General features: G+C 38.0%; 1 protein-coding gene across 1 annotated transcript in view; it reads left to right on the top strand.

The window, feature by feature from the left end:
- LOC108745990 (protein gooseberry-neuro-like) overlaps positions 1–23,400 on the top strand; it is a 30,219-nt gene extending 6,819 nt beyond the window's left edge. Inside the window, exons 3-6 of the mRNA XM_018482447.1 lie at positions 1,886–1,997; positions 21,490–21,686; positions 22,401–22,827; positions 23,183–23,400. Of these exons, the coding sequence (XP_018337949.1) occupies positions 1,886–1,997; positions 21,490–21,686; positions 22,401–22,827; positions 23,183–23,400 (954 nt within the window). The remainder of the gene's footprint in view (positions 1–1,885; positions 1,998–21,489; positions 21,687–22,400; positions 22,828–23,182) is intronic.

Below are 23,400 nucleotides of genomic sequence, written 5' to 3'. Positions count from 1 at the left end.
GTGTACACAAAGTATACTTTTTGCGGGACAAAATTACTTATATGAACGGCTTGGATTGTACTACAGATATTGGATACTTTGTACTTGATCGTTATTATACTTCCGTGTGGCACGGAATGGCTATCTTATGGATAGCTCACTTTGCGGACATCCATCAGCAAGCGCGCATTGGAATCGTTGAAACTGCAATTATTATGACGAAGATGATAGCTCGTCAGAGTTCCCGTTTGTGATGTTATGGGTCTTTTGTTTCTCGTAACGGTCACTCGTAAGTACATTGCAAGTGCAACGCCAAAACTACTGCAATTGAAGAAGAGGGTTATTCCGTTTCTCACACAAACGGAAATAACGGAATTTGCAACTAATTGTTTGCTGAATCACGAATTCTTCTCCGTATTCTAAGATGAGATAATTAAAAACTAACGAACGTGATTCATCAAGCTGCAGAATGCTGAAGACGACAAATGCCTCGTTGCAAGTAATTTAAATAGCAATCCTAAATCTAAGCAGTAATCCTACTTACATTTTGTGATTCATTTATCTCACGTCGCACGTATAATTAAACCGCAATCACAGTAAGTCATTCGAGGCAAGTCTCTCGCGTAAAATAAATGCCACGAGATGATTTTAAGAAAGCTTACTCATCATAAATAAAATCAAATGATTATATTAAACGCGCATTAGATCAATTTTCTTTTTCACTTCATCAAATTAATTTTATTCATTTCACGTATAGTAAAGTTCACGGCGATAGATTTATATGTTTCCTCAAATGACCGATTTGTCGGAGAATCTCTGGATCATTGCTATGATCGCATCCTACCTACGGCAACGATACAACGAAACGTTACTTCGCTATGAAAAGATCGCTTTCGTTTTCCACAATTACCTATGCGTTTCGTCGCCGAGCAACCTGGATCCCGCGGGCCGTATTTTGCCGTGATGCACACGCGTGTAACGGTGCCGGGACACAATATGTAATAATGCTGAGTCTCTTTCGGTGCGGTGCAAATATGTATGCCGACACGAAAATAATCGCACCAAATTGTAGTGCAGTAGCATGCAGTTGCAAATGCCACACGCGGGTCGCCGGTGCCACGTAACTCTATACGATCGATCAATCCGCCGATCTCTAAGCCGGTGAACGCTGGATCGAGACGGAAATGTGCGAAGCTTTGCGTAAGGCTAGCAATCTTTATCCGGGAAATCGCTGAACGTTTTTACGCGGAAATTACCCGAATTAATGCGAAAACAAAAGATGAAGGGAATAGAATCGTCTTATCATTATCATAATGATAGTATCGCAGTTTATCTTTCGAAAATGATATATCCTGCATGATTAGGATCTGATTAGGGAATCTGCGAAAAATTGCTGGTTTCACCAATTAAATAATTTCAATCAATGAAATATTCGAATCGTTCGATTTGATTTCTAATTCTGTTTCTAGAAAGCTATTAAGATGGATTTTGAGTCGTATTAAGACTGCAAGTTACAAGTGATGACTTTAACAGGCAGGATATGAATTACTCATATGATAAATAATTTTTAATCTAATTTTAGTTTTAATTTTATACATTTTATACAAGTTTTTAAATTTTGGCCTTTTAGGCAGCGTTTTCGCTGATTACTTTATCCTCTATACAGCACATATCTTCAAGGAACATCCTAAAGATGTTCAGAGGTTGTCTTACGTCTTAAGAACTTCTCTTAAATATAGTGTGTTGTGTGGGATTTTTTGATTGTGCATTTCTCTTCTTGTTTTGCTGCATATTTTCTTCTCCATATCTAACATTGCACATCAATAAAGTTACTATTATCATTATTATTATTAAATTGAATTACGTTTGACCTGTCATTTTAATAAGCAGTTTGGTTTGCACGCAGGAAGGTTTCTCGGATCCACCAAGCGTCAGTTCCATTAGCAGACTTCTTCGGGGCGGACGACCAGGGGATGACGGAAAGAAGGATTACACTATCAATGGAATATTACGTGGCGGTAAGTCTGAGCTCCTCCGTTTTGTATTCTCCCTTTACTAAGTTTCATTTTAAAAAATTCTACGTGCGCATTATGATCTATACAATTTTCCAATAAATTCCTAACGATAAATCGACGTCAATTCTCTTCCAATCCGAGTATCTCTTCGCTCGATCATTATCCGCTCGCCGCACGCGAAAAGCAAAACGAGCACGTAACAGCACGAAAGCCGCGTAAAGTTCCCATCGGACAGTCGAAGGGTTAATTACCCTTTTAGGCTGTCAGCAGCGAGAAAGAAGTCCGCGCAGCGAGTCCAATAGCAAAGGCTGTGCCGGCGCGATATCGTATGAGAAATATGGAACGTAGAAGGAAGATAAGATAAAAAAAAAATAAGAATGGAGAGACGCACGATCCATCGTCTTGAGGGGCATCAAGAGCTTTTAACCTCCGCCGGTCCCTGTGGACCCAGTTTGACGTACGCGAACGTATATATATCGGGGCCTTAAGCGCGCCTTCGCTCGCCCTCGCTGTTAGGGACCAAGTTAGTCCGAACGAGCTGGCGAACCGGCGGAATTTAATCTCCGGTGGGCGTCAGCAGGATTAGCCCACATGTCCGACAAAAGGATTACAGAAGTGTCAATATCTTACCGGACGCGAGATATTATCCCGCGTCTCTCGTCTCGTTTCTTACCGTCTTCCTCCTTCCGAGATTTCTGTGACGTGATCGTTCGAAAGAACCTTTCGAAGGTGACTTTCCACAATGTTTCTGATATACGCAAGGAATCGTGTAATTTTTCCAACTCTTTGACGAATCTTAAGCGCATCTTATAATCGCGATTATGGAGAAATTTTTCGATACACATTTCGTTATTCTTTAAGAGATATAGAATATAAAAATAATTTTGTCAGTTAATTTATAGTTTGTAAAAAGAAGTAAATGTATATTTTTCTCATGCAAAATAATGATTTACGTGACAGACATATTTTTTGCCATTTAGTTTGATGATAAAAAAAGTTGGTTAGGTTATTGAGAAGTTTATTTTATTCTACATCTAAAAATTTATGTTGCACGAATTATAGAGAATTAATTATTACATAAAGTATTACATCTTTAAAATTCAATAACGACAGTAATCAAATTTTAAAGATAATGATTATTTCTTTATGAATGCTACAAATTACAAATAAACTCATTAGAGCATGTAATTTCTAAATACCTGCTATTGAGCCTGCTCGATCCAGAGCACCATTTCGTTTAGATCGAATATCTCGATTCTTAAGTCGCGGACGCGCACGATCGGTCTAAATGTTCCAAACGCGAGACGGGAATCTGTTTTTCGTGATTGATACAGGTAGACACGGTGGAATTAGCGGTACAGGTGTCCCAAAGTCTTAAGAAGTCAGGCCGGCGAGGATGCTGCCGGGGTCGAGAAAAGATCCTTCGATCGCGGTCCGTCGAGAATGTGAGGAAAGAGTCGAGAGCCAAGAGGCAAGAGTGGGCCTCAAGGCCCAGAGGCTCCGCGAGGGTCCCGCGGAGATCAAACGGGCCGCCTGCCACACGTCGACAGCGGTGCTCATCCGCGGCTCCCTGCCGTTCCTGCGACGATTCTTTAATCAATCTAGTCGGGCAAACTGGTCTTGCGGAGTGCCCGCGTATCGTTTCACGTAATATTTCGCGCCAGTAATCTTTTAACACGACATTTCCATCTCGGACATGACATTGAAGTCGAGACTGAAGCGTATAGTGATGGACGGCGGTAAAAATATCGGCGCGGCCATAAATAACCAGAAGCACTCGATGAATTTCGAAAAATAATAATTAACGTCTTAAACCAGGGCGCGAATTTCGTCAATAAGAAGGCGCCTTTGAGGAAACGCTAACCGCGCGCCGAGCAAACCGAGGAAACCGTCAATTACAGATGCGTATCATTTTCGGCATGGATAATTATGCACTCGTGATATGCAACTGCCGCACGCGCTTCATAATTTTTTCTCAAAATTACAACGATAGAAATCTTGTTCGCTCGCCTGCTTGCCCTCGTCCTTGCCGCTCCGGACTGGTGCAAAAATGAATAATTATTTAACGAGCGGGTACGCATTTGATCTCATTCACGCCGCCGTTTATTCATCATTAACCTCTTTCACGGTCGGTATAATTGATTAACGCCGATCGGCCGAATTAAAGCGCCGGCGATGCACTTTATCCGCGCCGCAATTCACCTGTGCAAATTTCAAGATAAAAGAGGCGTCCGTCTTTCACACGCTGTAAAAATAAATAAATCTCGAAACAAACGCGGCTTTACGACTTCCTGTCATCAATATATAAAACGAGAAGTATTTAAGTCTATTAAACTATCGTAAATACCGTTATAAAGCGGATACTTTCCACGGAAATTCATTAATTAAAAAGAGTTTATAATAGACCTATATAGCAGGGATAAAGCGATTGAAAATTTTATATGCACTATAATTGCTAGCAAATTATCGAAATATTATCTTACATAAAAAAAAAAGGGTTTTGTTGAAGTATCTAAAAATTTTACTTAAATATACATATTTGAAAATAATTTTATTAGAGATCAGGCAAATAATTACAGCTGTGTTTCAAAATTCACTGCTAGTGTCGAAATCTATGCACGTAACGTAAACTATAGATTTTTAGCGTTAACAATGAATTTTAGAACACAATTTATGTAAGATGCTCAAAGTGACTGCTAGAAGTCAAAATTTTTTATAGCATTACTCACTATGTTTGAATATTCTACATAACAATTCTGATAGTCTAACAAAATTATTTTCAGATTTGCATCTAGCTGAATTTTTAGATACTTCAGCAAAATCGTTCTGTATTAATGCTAATTTATACAAAAATGCAGCACATACGTTAATCACAAGCTGGGAGATTACTCTACTTTTATTTTATGACATAAATTACCGTAACGTTAATTATACTTCGACGAAAAGCTAAAGTCCATGGCATACAAAATCATAAGACAGTTAAACACAAGCAGTAAGCAAATCAGTCAATCACAGTAGAGAGCGTAAGTTTATTGCCGTACGATCTCCATTGTGATTGGCCAATTTACTTACCGCCTTACCGCCTTACTGCCTTACGTGTTGCTATATGTTTTTGGCTTAACTTGAGCCCCTTTCAATTTATCTCGTTTTCCAGATAAGGGTGAATTATGCTCGGCGCTGCCGTGCAGTTGAATAACTTACGGGTGAGTCTGGCTGCGGAATAGGGAGCAAGGGGGCAATCGTGATAGGGAGCACCTCTGGACGGATATACTCGTAGTATGGCGGAGGTGTCGGTCAGGGTATAGGTGTCGGCAGGCAAGCAGGAATGACACGTAGCCTGTGGCTTTCTTATTCCTTCTTATTCCGTTCCTTTGGCCTCGGCCGCCGACGAGGGATTAGCCTAATGGGTCCTGCCCACCCCCCTGCACCATCCCTCCTCTCTGCCCCCCTCGCGCTACACACACGTGTATAATATGTATATATGTTGCGTCCTGATCCCTCTCTCACATCATCCCTTTCTCCCTCGCCTCTCTCTCTCTCTCTCTCTTTCTCTCTCTCTCTCCCTCCCTCTCTCCCCCCTCTCTTTCTCTCTTCTTTCTTTCTTTTTTGGATCTCGAACGCAAGATCAAACCGGCAGAATATCCGCACGATGAACAACGCCGCTAAGTGATTTACAATCAGGTTTATTGATTGTATCGACGATCGCTCTCATCGGAAATGCGCCGCCGACGCTCACGGGATACTGTTTTTAATGTTTAAGCACACCTCGGCGCACCGCGCCAGGATCCCTTTTCTTACGCGCTGCCGACTCGCTCTCGCATGATTCGCAATCAAATTTGCAGATTACATCGCTACGGTTCGACACGTTCACATTGTTCGGCCGTCGCGAGTTGCTTCAGCGCGCTATTATCAAGCGGCGCGCGAAGAGTCAATAAGATCTCTCGAAGCCGCGATAATATCGAGATGGGGTGTCCTTAGTATATGCTAAAAACGGTGATTTGCATGTTGTATTAGTGTACTTCGCTTTACCATGTCGGCGTGGAATTGATCATCTTGACGAGCAAAAAATTAATTTATTGCCCTCGTACAATAGTGTAAAAGAGTCGAATTATTGAAAACATTTGTGTCCTTTGATATAGAGTTTAAATTCCATTGTTTTATTTTATCGAGGAAGAGCGCTTTAATTACCCGCGTTATTATATCGGTGTCTGTAAAAAAAAGATTTTTGCAGAGAAACGAGAGATTAACCACACATCCCCTCTAATTTATTCACGATTTCCTTGCTTTATCAACGTCGCGTATCGGGCGTGATACTTTGTCGCTCCACGGTTTGTAATCCTTATCTCCGAGGAGTCGCGAAACATCGCGAGAGTCGACACATCGACGCGATGAGGAATGCGAAAGGAGTCGGTGAGCGATTACACGGGCGAGAGAAAAAGGACGCAAGGACGCGAGAAAGGGAGCAGAGGGCTGATATCAAAGTGTGTATCTAATGCGCCGCACGAATCGGGCCGCAGGCCGTAGGATCCGTGGACGCGATCCTTGTCACGCGAGCGTATAATCCTCTGAGAGCGATATACATACCCGTATCATACGACATCATGTGTCTTTACAGACGTGGCTTTACCCTCGGATTGAATTAAGAAAGAGTCCGGGGTTTACGCGGGATAATCTTCTCGGATTGATTGCTAATTACTTATTCTTACATTTTGTACCCGACTTATCGCAACATCTTTTTTCGAGGAAATCTGTGGGCGACAGAATCCGGGTATTACATAATTTTGATTTACAATTTAAAAAATATGAATTATAAGCTCTTTTTCAATTTTGTCTTGCTATATGTAAAGGATAATTATACCGAAGTATCTAAAAATATAGCTACAAATCTGAATATAATTTTGTTGGACATCAAAATAATTATGTAGAACTCAAACCGATTACTAGAATGTCAAAACTTTATGCAGCATTATATTCATCATGTTTAAGATTGCTATGTAATTGCTTTGATGGTCCAACAAAATTATTTTCAGATCTGTTTCTAACTAAATTCTTAAATACTTCAGCAAAATTCTTTCCATCGCTAAAAATGGTAACAAAGCAAAGCTTCGTTATAGTTACTATATTATCATTAACTATTGTATACATTTTTTAATTAAAGACAATTTTATATTGAAGAATCACGCATTAACTGCGTCAAATTCATGCAGCTCTTCTATTAACATTTGAATTTTATTTTATATGAGAGTGTAAATCTTTAAATTTATTTTTCTTTAAAAAATATGTTTTTACACAAAGCAATTGCATTATTTCTTTGCACTATTTTTATACATATTTATTAATTTATTTTCTTACAAGTGACTTTATGTCTCGAACTTCTGCAAAGAGAAATTTTTAAGTGTCGAAGAAGTTTAGTTATCAGCTTTTCTTAATCACTTAAGACGCGACTGTAACGAGGTATGAAGTGCGTAGATGCAAACTTAACGACTACATTGTCGCTTTAATTTCCTGCATCGCCTCCGTCGTTTTTTCTGAGCCACCTTACCCTTCGTTTCCAGCCATCACGACCCGCAACTCGTCGTAGTCTTCTCTTTCATTAAGCCGCGATTTAATCGGGCGCACTTTAAGAGTCGGGGCTCGCGCGCATGTTACGGAAAAATGCTAATTATATGGCAACATCGCTCGAGGACGATCAATCGATCGTTCTAAAGGCACTTTGTACTCGGATGTTTTTGCGAACGTATTCTTGCGGCATACGTTCGCAAGAAATTGCACAATTCGCAGGAAAATATTTTTAATGTAAAACCATTTATCACAAAGATAACAGAATAAAATTTTACAATTAAGAGGAGATAAGAGGAGAGATTGTGATACCTAGGAATGTATATTTTGGGACGTATTAATTATTTTTTAACGAAAAGTAATATAGCTGTGATTGTGAGAAAAATAAATTATTATTATTGCTAAAAAAATAATTAGTGAGTCCTAAAGTACAACATGTCCCTAAGTATCACAACCTCCTCTAATATTGAGATCACAAGGCTCGTTCAGAAAATAAAGAACATTTGGCTATAAAAAATTTTTTTAATTTATTCAAAAAAATAAAAATTTTAGTATATTTCGAAACTTATTTTTTTTTACATAATTATCTGGGACATTGAAATACTTGTATCTCGAAACCAGTTTAAAAGATCTTACACTCTCGCGTCATAGAATTCTGCCGCCTGAACGTTCAATCTATAGATCTATTCTTTGTAGTTGAACTATTGTTGTACTTTAAATGAAATAGACATACATTTGAAGTCTAGCGAAAGTGAAATAGAAAAGTTGCAGCGACAAAAGAACAAATCTTATGCTTCCTTCAGTGTAGCATCGCAAAGCGTTGTCCATTAAGAAACTGCTTCAAATAAGGGAACAAATGATAGGATTGTAAGGGATCTGTCTTCTCCATGACAATATCTTCTGCCAAGAAGATAAAGGAGCTGTTTGATGAGTTTCGTTGGAATGATTTTGAATATCCGTCTTACAGCTTTGACTTAACATATACTGTCATTTATTCTTCTATTTGAAGCAGTTTCTTGGTGGACAACACTTTGCAAGTAATGTTGCATTGAAAAAAGTCGCCATGGACTACCTAGACACTCAGCTGGAGTTTTTACAAAAGTAAATGGTCTTAAACTGGTCTCAGGTACGACAGGTGCCTCAATTTTCAGAATGATTATGAAGTAAGATAAAATATAAGAAATTACTAAAGTGCAAGTATATGTATATATACATATACAGTACCTAAATATATATATATGTATGTATAATATATTTTTACATATGTATATTTATTTATAACATTATATATATATATATATATATAATTTATATTAAAAAACTTGTATATAGTTTTTTAAATACACAATAAATATAATAAAGGGCATGTAAGAATTTAAATTACAAATTTTATGTTGAGAAAAATAGAATACATTACATAATAAAAATCAGTATATTCTAATCGATTCAAATTATTACATGTTTCGGCCTTTCGATTATGCCATCTTCAGATATATCTATAATAATAAAAAACGCAGTTACTCAAATATGATCATAGTACTAAACATGGAAATCATGTATATCGACGTATTTCGAGAGACCAATTGAAAATTTCATAGAGGAATTGCTTACATAAATTGTTCTTAAACTTTTTGGTAGCCAAATCTTTACTTTCTAAACGATCTTAAATAAAAAATTGTATGGCAAATGTTTCCAAGGAATAAAGCACACAAAATCCTTTATCGTGTTATTTTTCAAATCTTCAAAGACAGCAATTCAACAATGAGAAAATTAAAGAATATTGTCACATATTTTCAAAAAATTTACCCAAACGGCGTTGAGTTATCACAAATCTACTGTCAATATCGAAACAAAAAGAAAGTCGGCGCTTTTGTATTTTTTTAAAAAGACCACCAGCAATGCGGTTTCGGAATAATGAGCGCGGTAGCTCGTTTCATCTCGAAAGGCATAGCTAACCACCTCATAATTTTAGTGGTCAGGTCAATGGATAGGTCGAAACTGACGCTGTCAACGTTCACTTGAGGCCTATGTTATGAACGTAGAGAAATGCTACTCATAAGCTGACATTAAAATGCAGCTAATAAAAAAAAATGTCGAGAACTCAGTCGTGATCGCCGGATCGATGCACAGGACATCTTCTATGAATTCTTTATTCCGGACTTGTGGAGGGGTTGGGGGGGGGTGGAGTGGGGGTGCGCGGGGACGAATACATAATAATTCTCAGAGTCATAATCGAGAGGCGATTGTTTGTGGAGAAAGGAACGGGACTCTGGCAAATAAAAGAAAACTCTGCACCGTCATCACAACTGCCCTTACACGGACCACCAACGACGCCGACGAAGAGATCGTGTCTCGGAGAGTACCCAGGGCGGCCTAATTGTAGCGGCTCGTCGTTATACCAGCGAAAACTGTCATCGAGATCGTACTCGTACCGGACTACCGGTCTCATCCCTCTTCTTCCCTTACGCGCTCACACGTTCACGGCGCATATACACGGGCGTTGACAGGAAGATAGACCGTGGCTCACGGATGTCAACCGCTTTGCAGGCTCATTGTTGGCGTTTTGAGGACATTTGTTACCATTTAGGGGGACCTCACACATGCATCCCCGGGACCCCCATGAGCGACGGGAGTGGGAAGGTGGTGCCGGGGCTAGATTTATAACCAACGGAGGTGCGGCACCTTTTCCACCATTCAGCGGCTGATTCGACACGCGGAAAGCAAAAGGGAGGTGCAGGAAAGCAGCGGCGATCTATATGCGACAACGGATGCTGCTTATAGCTCGAGCAACCGTTGCCGCAGACTCCACCCCGCGTTAGAAGAACGTCAAGCCCACCAAATGTGTGTATTATATCTTTGAATGTCTTGGTGTAAATGTGTCCCACTAGATACTCGATTTCAGATCTCTTCTACCTCGATCGCTGTGCACCGGCAGGAGAAAGATCATTCATGCATGATCGATTGCGATTAAAAAAAAAAAACGAATCTACCATGCTGGACCACGCTCTGGAATGGCTTGAATCTCCATTACTTTCTGACGGATGTTTCGTTGAAACTAAACTAACAGTAACTATTAATACTTTTAAAGTTTCAATGGGTTTCCCGATTTACTTACGAGTTATCTCCGTGTCTTGATAATCGTTGAAGATCAACATTTCGTAAACATTGCAGTTCACTTCGTAGGATAAGAAGCAACTTTTGGCATTTAACGACATACCAAGACACGGAAATAATCCGCAAACCGAGTGACTTCCTTAACCGTAATATTACGCTATAATTTCCTGCTCAGCAGTGTAACTGTTGTCTTATAACATGTGTTATTTAACACTATAACCGTATAAATGTAATATAACACATACTTTTGAGGCTTACCACGGATATTTTCTTCAATGAAGTTACGTCGTTTACGGATCTAACATCGTTATAAATGCCTAGTAATTTCTCACCTTGATGAAGATAACGATAAGGAACTGTGTAGCTTCTTTGAAATGTTACATTCACTCTACGTGTTATATTACATTTATATTGTTGAGTGGAAAATTACAATATTGATATAATGTTAGTTTGCGTTTAGCGGGGCTTTACCGTCTAACAATGCGCGACGTTCCAAGAGCAAAATCGCCTTATCGCGAACCTTCGCCGTTAACAATAACGGCGTGAGTCATTTCGCTGTATTTACGGTAATCTCGCTTCGCGATCAACGTGTTAATCGCACAAAATGACTTCGCGTACACCACGGCGCGGCGTACAGAATGTACGTGCGATCGACGAGACGACAGGACGCGCGTGTACGCGCGTGTACGCACGTGTACGAGCGCAACGCACACGCAGCGGGGATGCTGACCGGCACATTTCTGGATGACGTTGCTACGAATGAGATATTTGCTCTCGACACCGCGGGACCGCCCCCCTCTCCCCGTAATTGATTACACGCGTCTTTTCACGCGATCTATTCACGGGCCGATCGGCCGCTTTTCATCCTCGTGAGGCCGATATTGATTGTGCCTATCAACGAAGCCAACCAACGATGGCCTCGAGGCGCGCGCGCTCATCGACAGGATCACCTGAAAGTGAAGCTAGTAACTCACCCACCGATGCATAACGCTTGTCGACAGCGTCGGCTCCCGCCGGGTCTTACATCATCGCTGAATGAGAAACGACAACGAAATGAATAAAAATAAAATCACCTTTGCCTCGAGAGCCCGAAGAGAATAATTCATAAACTCACAAAATTTAATGGCGTCAGATTCTCATGTAAAGGAGCTCTCAGGAAGCGACGCGAGAAGAGAAAGAGAGAGAGAGAGAGAGAGAGAGACACGACGCGAGGGTGGTTGACGTTCCTTCGGATAGGTCAAGCTCGGGTGGTGAGCACGAAGCGGGACTTGGACACGGACTCTTGCAAACTTAATTACACACCCGGCATAATTGACATTTCCAAGCGCCGACGCGCTAACAGGACGACTGCGTGCGCGATAAAACAATGGCGTGGGCCGAGGCGATAATCTATAAAGCGTTTCATCGAGTGCCCGCCTCCCTGTCCCGACGGAGAGCGCATTCGTTCTCTCATTACAAGTCCGACATATGGGCACCTAAATGATCGCACGCATATACACACACGCGGGCATAATACTCGATCTTTCTGCCTCCCGCTCGCGCTCTCGAGCAGCTACCTTTTTTTCTTCTTTCTTCCGGCCGGTGAGAGTAGGACGAGGAAAACTGGACGGGGATCCCGAGGATCGAAGGGAGACGGGAGTAGAGCCCTCTGAGAGGACCGCCGATGTCAGAGGCCGCGCGAAGGAATGCTGACTCGCCGAACACCGCCGACCTGCCTTTCGAACGTCCCCACAGCGCGAGGAACACACCTGGCCACGCCACCCCCGTCTCGTCGATGCCGCGGGAAAAGAAGCCGACCCCGAACAAGCCAATAATGATAATTGATAATTAGTCGCACTGATAGGTGCTTCGCTGGGTAGGTGCTCGACAAGCGATTGCCGTTTAAATGAGAGCACAAAAGCATTTGCCGAAATGCTCAAATATAGGAGTGTATCAGTCAGACTGATACAGATTTCCTCTTCCTAGATTTTAGTAATTTTATAAGTTTCAAACATCTAACTTAATTTGCGGGGAATATTATTATTTCAGTTTGATTATGTTGCAAGTCCAAAAGTAATGGGTGCGTAGTAGTCATATATCTGAGATAAATTTGTTCAAAATACATATACTAGTACATGTATTGTTCCAACATCTAATTTCATAGGCTCTTGTCTTACAATTAGTTGTGATGTAATATGTAATCATATAGAGGTCTTATTTCTAATCTTAGTATTGTTTAGTGATTTTACTTTCCTAGATTTCAGTAATCTTAAATGAACTGCAGAAATGTGAATATTTGTGCGATCGTAATCGTACATATCAAGACAAGAAGTTAATTATCATTAATCAGAAGCCAAAATCTGTATATAATACAGTTATTGATATCAGATCTATGTATAAGACTCATTTATGCATATTGCAATATTGTACAATACTAAGTGACAACTAACAGAGAAGAAATGTTCAACACAAATAAGCGAACAAGGCCATTCGGTCAAAGCGTATCTAAAAATATTTTTTGAAACGCGTGAATTTTACAATTTTGCAATTTGCAGTTCTGCGCGCAGAACTGCGCGCTAATTATTTCCTGGTTTTGAAACACAGTTCTAGACCAGTATTCATAATCAATTCTTATATTTGAAACTGTCTAAGTATAGCTTTAACATGTTATAAGCCAATTACAGAGCCGTATTTGCGTCTTAAGACTTATTACTTAAGTCAATCTTAAAATAAAAACGGACTATGAATACAGGCTTGAAACTGAAGCTGAAGTACGTAATATCGCAAATTAAATTGATACGCAATTTAATATTACTGATTAGGAGAATCTTTAACACACTGTAGAGAATTTGTTGCGAAAACTATCACTTTAGCCGAGATTCGAACCTTAATCTCCTTTATTTCGTGCGGACATCTTAGCAATTTGACCGAGGCACATGGTGTATTTAATATATATTGATTAATGATCTTCTTGTCTCGACATGTTTGATTATGATTGCAAATCTAAAATCTAGAAAAGTAAAATTAAATAATACTAAATAATAATAAATTTAGAAATAGGATCGTTTATACGATTACACCATAACTATAATTAATTTGAACACTAATTAATATTATTGTTGTTAAGTAAAATATGTATTTTATAATTCGAAATACTTGCATTTCACATTTACACTTAGATTAAATCAGTGTACAGTTTAAAAATGCATCAGTCCAATCGAATTCACTATAAGTTTACTTTAATAATAATTTTACAAATGTAATATAAAGAATATAATTGAGGAGGTCCGATTATACGGTATAGACACACCGCCTGCTCCCAGGAGATACAATTGCATAGGTTCAATATAGATTCACGTCAACTAAGAAGGATTGATAAAAAAATTTATTTAATAAAAATACGTGGAATCTAAAAAAATCTTAAGATTCTCAAAAATTTTCTAATTTTATAACGTTGAAAGAGTATTAGGTGTTCAAAAGGCGCACGCAGTTTTGCTGAAATATTTCAAATTTAGCTAGATACAGATCTAAATATAATTTTGTTCGAATTAAAATAATTATATTAGGTACTTATAAACTAGTTGCTAAAATGTTAAAATTTTTTACGGTATTATCATCATTATTTAAACGTTCTACATAATTATTTTGGATGGTCTAACAAAGTAATTTTCAGATCTGTATCGATTCGAATCATTTATTATAAAAATATGATCTTGAAGAGATTATTAGTGCCTGTCAAGAATTGCGCAGAGAATTTTTTGAAAATCTCAAGAATTTCTGAAATGTCTACCGTATGTAAAGTAACTTGTTCGTGCTTCGATTTTCCTATCCTCAATATCTTTTGCGATACACGCGCGATTCACTCTCTCACCTTAGTCTCTTGAAAGGAGTACGAGGCCGAAGTCCTCGGTGCATTTTAATCGCGCGGTGCGCATCTTCTGGAAAGACGAGATAAAGGTGGTTACGTGATGAAGTGACCTTTTTCCGGCGACCGTCAAACGGCGGAGGATCTTTCGACGGGGGATCCCCTTTGGCGGCATCTTTGGCGGCTCGTCCACGTTCCTCGGTATGACAAACGGAAGAATGGGAGAATAGCTCGGAGACAAGTTGCATCTATAGACAGTAAAGGTGGCGGAACCCAGGTTTAAATTCCTGTCACCGGCCTCGTCGTCGCCACAGGTAGCGGGAAGAGGGAGACGATGGTGATCGTCGAAAGATGTCCATCGTTTTTTTTTTTTTTTTTTCGTAACGCACCTGAAGACGCGCGATGATTGCCAAGTGCGCGGTAGTGAGCTCAGCAGTGACTTCTCGCCGTCTCCTGCACTACTTGTCGCGTCGACATTGAAAGTCGTGTTTGTTTGTACCCAAAAATTACACTTGTGCTCGATGATACCGTTTCAAAAAACAGGAGTGCTATTTTGTGTTGAAAATGGCTGCGTTCAGCAGAAAAGGTAGCTTTGCAACTATTGTAAAATTCTTGAATATGATTGGTTTATACATTTAGATCCAGTGAGAAACTAAGAGCAAGATCAATCATATTAAAGAATTTTACAACAGTTTTTACAAAGCTGCTTTTTCTGCTGAACGTAGCCAATTACTCGATTAGCGCTCTGAGATTTGGAATGGCAATGATTGTATTCAGCAGAAAAAAATAGCTTTGTAATTGTAGTATGATTCTTTAATATGTGATGATTTATACATTTAGAACCAGCGAGAAAATGAGAATAAGAATTAATTATTAAATTAAAAAACATTAAGAAGGATATATAGCGATTACAAAACGAGCAATAATTGATGTTACGAAATAAAATTAATAAATTAATTTATTCTTTATAATAAAATAATAAAAACATTAAAAAAACATTGTCTCTCTGTGGCGGCTCGTCGATATTATAGAGCGTGATATGTCGTGACAATAATTACAATCGATGTTAACTTCTTAGATCGATGAGATTAATACCATACAACACACAAAGAAAGGAAGAAAATCGTACAGTATACTGTTAAATGCGGTCGAATTTTGTATTGTTATATATTGTATTGCAAAATGTTAAAATTTAATGTAATTAATATTATTTAAACCACGGATACCGTTGCGAATAATGGTAGAAAAATGATGCTAGAAATTATGTACTAACTTTCATTACGATTAAAGTTCGAATTATGTATCGAGTTTTTTAATAATTTAATATTTTCAATTATTGTACTGAAGATGGTCAGACGGTGACCGAAACGTTTACATATTGTTGGAATTGTTTATGAATATATAACTTATTTACATCTGTAGTGTGGCTGTATGCTCTTTTTCATTTAACCTTTGTAACATTTAGCCACTTTCTAATATTTAAAAATTAATAAAAACATATTAAAAGATCTTGCGACATATTTACAAAGCTTCTTTTTTGCTGAACGCAGCAATCTTCTGTATAAAATTGACCACATGTGCCGAGATGAGAAAGAAATTTAGAAACTATATTAAAATCAGCATCAGGCGAGCTCCAACGAGAAAATTATTTCTGTTAATCAATGCCGTGGTGCGAAATCTCGACAGATGCCGAATATCGTACCTTTTGTCTACCTTTGCTGAAAGCCCCTAGGCGTTATTTAAGTTTGACTAGATGCCGGCGCATCCGCCTCCACATGCGTAGAGTCTACGTTACGTTTTGACAAATGTAATGCCGCACAATAAATAGAATGGACTCGGGCTCAAAGAACGGCCGCTGGGTTTTCTTGTACACTCGAAAGCCGCAATCCCGCCGCCGTTAGTTTCATTCCCTCGTCGAGCGAGGTGAAAACCGCAAGGAAAGAGAGCATTCTCCATTGTTCGTCGGCAAGATTCGAGGCAGGTTCTACTGTATCCGAGGAAAATAGCAGGTCCTTCGAAAAAATATCCATCGATTCTGCTTCGCGCGAATCGCATTCCCACAAACGTCACGTGAGACGATCGTCTCTCGATCTAATGACGACACAACTCGTTTAATCTTTAAGTAGATAAGTGGAGGTGTTCCGAACACCCTCTCAAACAAATTTTATTTTTATAGTTATATTTTTTAACAGCATGTATAGAATTAAATTTACATTATTTTTATTTTTATGAAAACAGAAGAATGTAAAAAGAATTACTTTAAGACTTCTGGGAATTTTTTTTTATTTGTCAGAATAAGATTTTTTAAATAACTAACGCATAAAGTACTGTAGCCACCTACTTACCTGAAGGTAAACGCCTGACTGCATTAATTTCTCGCTTGCCCTCGTTATCGTTTCTCAATTAATAAACATGGAGATTTGATCATATATGAACAATGCACAGAAAAGATTTCTGGATTTAATGCTATAATTAATATTACTCCTTAATTAATCTATCGTAATATAATAGAATCAATATAGGAATAATTATATTTATTGTAGACAGAGGAATATTTACTCGTTTTCATTTACTCGTAAATGAAAAAATTCTTAAATCTAGAATAAAATGATCCAGCACATTGATTTTGCCTAAATATTTACTATGGCGCCAGCATCCTGCGTTATAACATCGGATAAAAATGTATTCTAAACATAAGAAAATATAAATTTAAATTTACATGTGTTACTTTTGTCTCAAGACAATAAGTCAATCTTATTTAATTCGGAGGAAAAATTATATTGATCTAATTTTAATATCAATTTTATTTTTATAAAGCTGTGATAAGATCAAATGTATCAAGAATATGTTTAGTCTCGTTATCAAAAGTTTTTTTCTGAAGAGGCACTAATTAAATCTGCAGTAAAAATACCTTAAATTGATGTATCTGCTCTAATTATACAGGTTAATAATTCCTCTAAGGAATATATAATCGTTACATTTTTTCAGAATCTTGTTACATAAATCTGAAGCTTTACGTCGAAATCGTACACATTGTATTGTAAACCAATCTTCTCTTTCTTGTTTAAATCCCGAATATTTCAAGGAAAAGACCTCAGGCGATCTCAATTGAACGTGAGCTCGTAAAACGTGGATCGCGAATGAAAAATCAGCCTGAACGACCGGCCGGTCGAACGGCGTAAGAAACAGAATTACTGTCGTCACCGTTTAATTCCGCATCGCGGAATCGGCGATAGCGCGCTGGTGTAGGTCGGCAAATAAAAGAGCGAGCTAATCCCCGTTTGTTGTCAGGGTGAATTGTTGGACGTCACAACAAGCCACTCGTTGCTCATCGTCGACCGTGTGCCCCCGCGTGCGTTCGATCGAGCGATAAAATTGTGCATGAGATTAAATGTTATTTCGAAATATAGATGGAACGAGTATGGCAGGGAAAGCACGACGTTGTCCGTCTTGGATCGCGGACAATGGTTCGCGGGAACGCTCGATTGAGCGACAATGGGACGATTGTGGGACAATAGGGGAGGGAATCGACTTAGGAGTAAATATTTGGCAAAGGTAGCCCGGTCAGTTTCTACCAATAGTCTCACGTGTTCGTGTACGTGTTTCTTTTTCTCTGGTTTACTCAGAAAATGAACGCACGAGCTCCTGGTTCTCCCAGCCAAATAGATATCAATGGCACGAAGGTAAAAGCGTATCGCATAGAAATGTTTACGGAACGAAGTGCTGAATGCGAGGGTATTATGAGGTTCGCAGAATCTTCGAGGAGGATTTAAATCTAAGTATCGAATGGTTGAGCAACGATGAAACGAAGGCATGACGTTATTGTCCTCGAAAAGACCTTTTATAGGAAATAAGTTTCAAGAAGTGAAGATTAACTTGATAAGTGGACGTGCATTTAAATGGTGGAAAATGCACTCGAATTCTGAGAAGAATAAGATGAATTTCCAAGAAGAGATTATCAATTTTTTTAGGCTAATAAAATGTATATAATTACACATAGAAAGAACAATTTTGCCAAAATATCTGCTGTAAAAAATTTTGATGTCCTAATAAGTACCAACTTAAGTGTTCTATTATTTTTTTCTAATCAGTTCTTTGGTGCGGTCCAACAAAATTATTTTTAAATTGATATCTAAATTTTTAGATTCATCAGCAAACGTTCTTTCCATGTAGATTAAAAAAAAGACATTAAAAAAATATGTACTTAAAATGTCTTCTTCTTTTTCTCAGTCTAGAAAAATTCTCGTAGAAAAGAGAAGAAAAAAGAATTTATTGATGGAATGCACTTGCAAAGTTCGTCTTTTTTTAATTAATTATTCTACAGAGTCTTCTATAATTTTCGTAACAATAAATAGATAAATTTTTGTAGAGAAAGCAGAAGATCATTATATCATCAATAAATTCTTCAAGAAGCAACCAACTTCGCTGAAAAAAGTGGTTGATCATAAAACGTATCAAAACTATAAAAACGAGACAAGATGGCGGTGAACATGGTGGTAACCATTGCTTGCTTTTTACGAGCACTTTATGGATGCTTTAATGGACTGCAGTATATGTAGTGTACATGCGAACGTATGCAGAACGCATAATGTTACTCGTGCAAGCAGATAGATTGGAAAGGCTTTAAATCGGAACGTCAGAATTTTTGTTATATTCACATAAAATTGATAAACGAATATAGACTTTTCGATTCATTTCAGTCGACTTAATTAGCTAAAATACCAAATGGGTATGTATGGAATGAAATAGTTTTATTAATGATTATATACTGGAACTTTTTTTTAAATATTAGGTTAACCGTGTTGAATTTAATCATAGGAAGCAATTAAGCCGTAGAAAATACGATGGCGATGTATTGGGACTTTTTTCTGAAATATTGGGTGAAATGAGTTGAATTCAATCATAGGAAACAATTAAGCCGTAGGAAATACGATGACTGTGCGGAATAGCCGTCGTTGGATACGCGTATTATACAAATGATGATCATCGTCTCATCAATATCCCATTCAGAGAAAGAGGCGAGTTCATCGACGATGCAACGGCGGGTTGAGTGACAGAGCGTCTTTCTCGACGATTTATCGATTAGCAGTGACGGCCGTTTTAACACCAATTAATAATCGCTGCGAATTTTAAAGGATTGTCATCGTTTCGACGTTGCGAAAGCTTTCCCGATACACGCTCATAATTTGCGAATCGTTTGTAAAAGAAATTTGACTTTGCATGGTGTTTGCCAATTCTTATTTTTCAAACGAAAATAGCTGGTGATATAAGAAAAGTAGGAAATTTTTTTATTTTAAGATCAATGAAATATCGATTTGATACTGAAAACCTTTGTAATAATAATTTGCATTTAAAACAGACATGTGTGGAATATGTAATAATACGATACGTAAAGTTGCATATCCATCAAAATGAAGAACTTTTTATTGTCTATTGTTACTAGAAACAAACAAGTTATAGCAACTAATAGACATTTGCCTCTACCAAATAAAACTTTTATGAAACTTTTACGAAAACAGACAATAAAAACACAAATGCTGCTCTATGTTCCTTTGGTGGGTACACATCTGTAGGAACACATGATGCATTTTTTCTACTGGATTGTCTGCGTTTTAGTAAATTATTAGAAATTCTGCGTTCTCTGTGTGGTGTAATTCTAATAATTTACTAAAACGCAAGAAATATAGCAGGAAAAATACATCGTAGGCTTATATGTTACGTTTATGAAACATTTAAAATATATAAAAGAGAATCTTACTCACAATTAGAATCTTACTCACAAATCATACAATCCCTTTCTCCCTTATAATTATCAGTTCTTCCTCTCTATACATCCTCCCTCCTATGTTCCTTCTATCTATCCCCTCTTTTTATTCTTACTTCCCACTATTTCAACCTCTTTTTCCTTCTCTGAAAGTCATTTTAAATGTAGTTTGTTTAGTAACGTCGGAGATAAGAGACATAGATCTTTCTCTCATCGCATTGTCTATTGTACTTCATTCATATTAATTTTGTAGACTGAACTCTTAATTATATGCTACAATTATTAAAAGTATTTTTCTTATTTAATTTTAAAGAATATTTAATCAATTTAATTGAACAGATAGTTTTACATTGTGTGTGTATATTTTCCACTTTCACTTATAACATTATCGTGTTGTTCTGTTATTCTAATAATCTTACATTATTATTATATCTGTAATGTGTTATTTTTCGTTCTGGACATTAATTTATACTGATACACCGATGTTTTTTTTTGCTATACCAAAAAATTTTTCAATAAGACGAGACTTTTGATACCAATAATTTGATGTCTTGACATTGCAAAGTATATTTTCATTTACCATCGACCGTACATAATATAAGTTCTTACTTTTCTGACGAATTCTAATGTATGTATTTTATGTATGTTATTGTTCCGTTCAACTAACAAGAGAAAGATCCTTCTTAATTTATTATACCAACTATTCATTATGATACCAACAATCATATAGTTATAAAATGCGAATTACATGTTTAATCTTCGATCGACTTTATGTTATGTTCTTTACCTATTTTGTAGACATTGATAATGATCCGATCGTGATCGAAACGTTTGTTGTTATTAGCTGGCATGTCAAATTTTATAATTGTTTATTAAGATTTTTATTAATTCATCAATTTTTACATGTCAAGTTCTTGGCTCGTAGCCCTTTTTCTTTTAACTTGGTTTTAAATTTCTTACGTTTTAGTAAATTATTATACTAACGTTTTTATACTAACTATTATACTAATATTTTTGTTTATTAATAACTGCGGAATTAAGACAAGATTAATTACATTTAAGAGATATCATAATTTAGGAATTTTAATAATTAGTATAAAAGCTTTCTCGGTAAGCTATTTGGAATAATATGTCAATCTGAATTTCTAGAATGTCTTAAATACTTTTCTCTGAATTTCTTAAATATGACAATGCTCGTCATTTTTACGGCCCAGGTCGCTGCGGTGACGACTCTGAGACGGAAAGCGAGCCGGGCATTCAATTGAAGCGAAAGCAACGCAGAAGCAGAACGACGTTCACCAGTGAGCAGCTCGAACAGCTGGAAGCTGCGTTCCAACGAGCTCAATATCCAGATGTTTACTCCAGAGAGGAATTAGCTCAGAGAACTGGACTGACGGAAGCGAGAATTCAGGTGAATATCGCATAATGTTAGCTAACGTTAACGTAAAATATAATATATCGCATCATTCATGAACACAATTCGAACAGAATTTCTGATTATCCAATCTTAATTATCTTTTTATCAATTATTAGAAATTGTTAAAAACGATTAAAAAATATGTCTTAAATTAAGCTCAAATTATTTTCGATAAAATTATTGCTAACGAAGATTGTGATTCTGTAAGGCATTTATGTAACGCTAGTTACAATTCAAGTATGAAGCAAAGAACAGACATTAGAAATTCGAGGAAGCAATAAAAGTCGGGATATTGCTTGCACTGTACACTATACACCATCCATCCATGGCGTAACATCCTAAGACGGGACAGAGCTTACCTTTCATGAGGTTTTCATAACAATGGATTATTTTCCGGAATTAGGTTGTTAGTCTAATATCAAACCTCCAGCTTGGAGGAATCTATGTATACATATATCCACTGATATATAGGACTTGCAATTTAACACCGATCCGAACAGCGAACCGCGAAAAATCGCGTATACGGAACACAGGGTCGAACCCGGATCAATAGATCGCGAATCAAATCGCACTGAGCGATGAGCCACTCGGCGCTCTCATACGTTATACACAGCGCGAGTAAAAAACGTTAATGCCTTTATCACGATTACCGTCAAATCGATTTCATCGAAAAGGTGCTATCGCCAAGTGTCATGTACACCGTTTCAGGTGTGGTTCAGCAATCGCAGGGCGCGACTCCGCAAACACAACGGTAACATACAGCACCCGATGACGAACCTGCAGTTGACGACCTGCCAATACGCCGCGGCTAGTCACGAGCTTGTACAGATACCACAGATGCCGCAGATGCCGAGCGGAATACCGCAGGTACCCACCACATTGCATCACAGCCCGACGACGCTGCACCAGGCGCCTAACAGCGTTCACCAAGTCTCCGGCAGCACCGCTGTCGCCCAAATGGCGAGTACAATGGCTCAGGTACCCACTACGAGCACCGCTCTTCAGGGACACGCAGTCACCATTTCCGGTCATATCGGTTCGCTTCCTGCACACACAGCCTCCGTGCAACTCGCGCAGGTATCAGCAATGCAACCACCCGTCGCGCACGGTGCGCCATCGCTTTCGCACAACGCCGGTGAGTACTTTATAAGATCTTACAAGTCACTGGGTTTTTTTGAAAGAGTCAGAAAACTATACTAGGTAGAGGCAGGTATAGGCAGTATAAGGCTGTGTTTTACTTGATACTCGTAACGCTCTTGGAATTATTTCAGCCTTGTCGTTTAATATGTTAAAATATATTAAACAAAAACAATATATAAACACAAATATATTAATAAATATAGGTTGCAAATTTTTGAAATTTTTTGAATTTTTGAAATACATTAAAGTGCCAAAGTATAATGAATGCCAAAATTCGAAATCTTACATCTGTGATTCCGCCAAGATATATTAATTATATCTATTTTATCTATTTTGTCTTTGACTTTTAGGTAACACTGATTGGTCCAGGGCGCAGCTCAGCTGGGGACAGTTCAATCATTTTCAGAGCAGCGACTACGGCAATCATCAACACGGAAGTTCTCAAAATACTCAGTCTTCGAGTACTCCGAATACGGTAGCGACAACGTCAGAATGGTATGACCAAGGTTACGATTACGCTCAGCACACTCAGCTTAATTATCACCGTAGTATGGGTGGAATATTTTAA

Source organism: Trachymyrmex septentrionalis, unplaced genomic scaffold (assembly GCF_001594115.1).
Source record: "Trachymyrmex septentrionalis isolate Tsep2-gDNA-1 unplaced genomic scaffold, Tsep1.0 scaffold16, whole genome shotgun sequence".
Classification (NCBI taxonomy): domain Eukaryota; kingdom Metazoa; phylum Arthropoda; class Insecta; order Hymenoptera; family Formicidae; genus Trachymyrmex; species Trachymyrmex septentrionalis.
The sequence above is the reverse complement of the archived record's forward strand: the minus strand, read 5'-3'. Positions and strand labels throughout refer to the sequence as shown.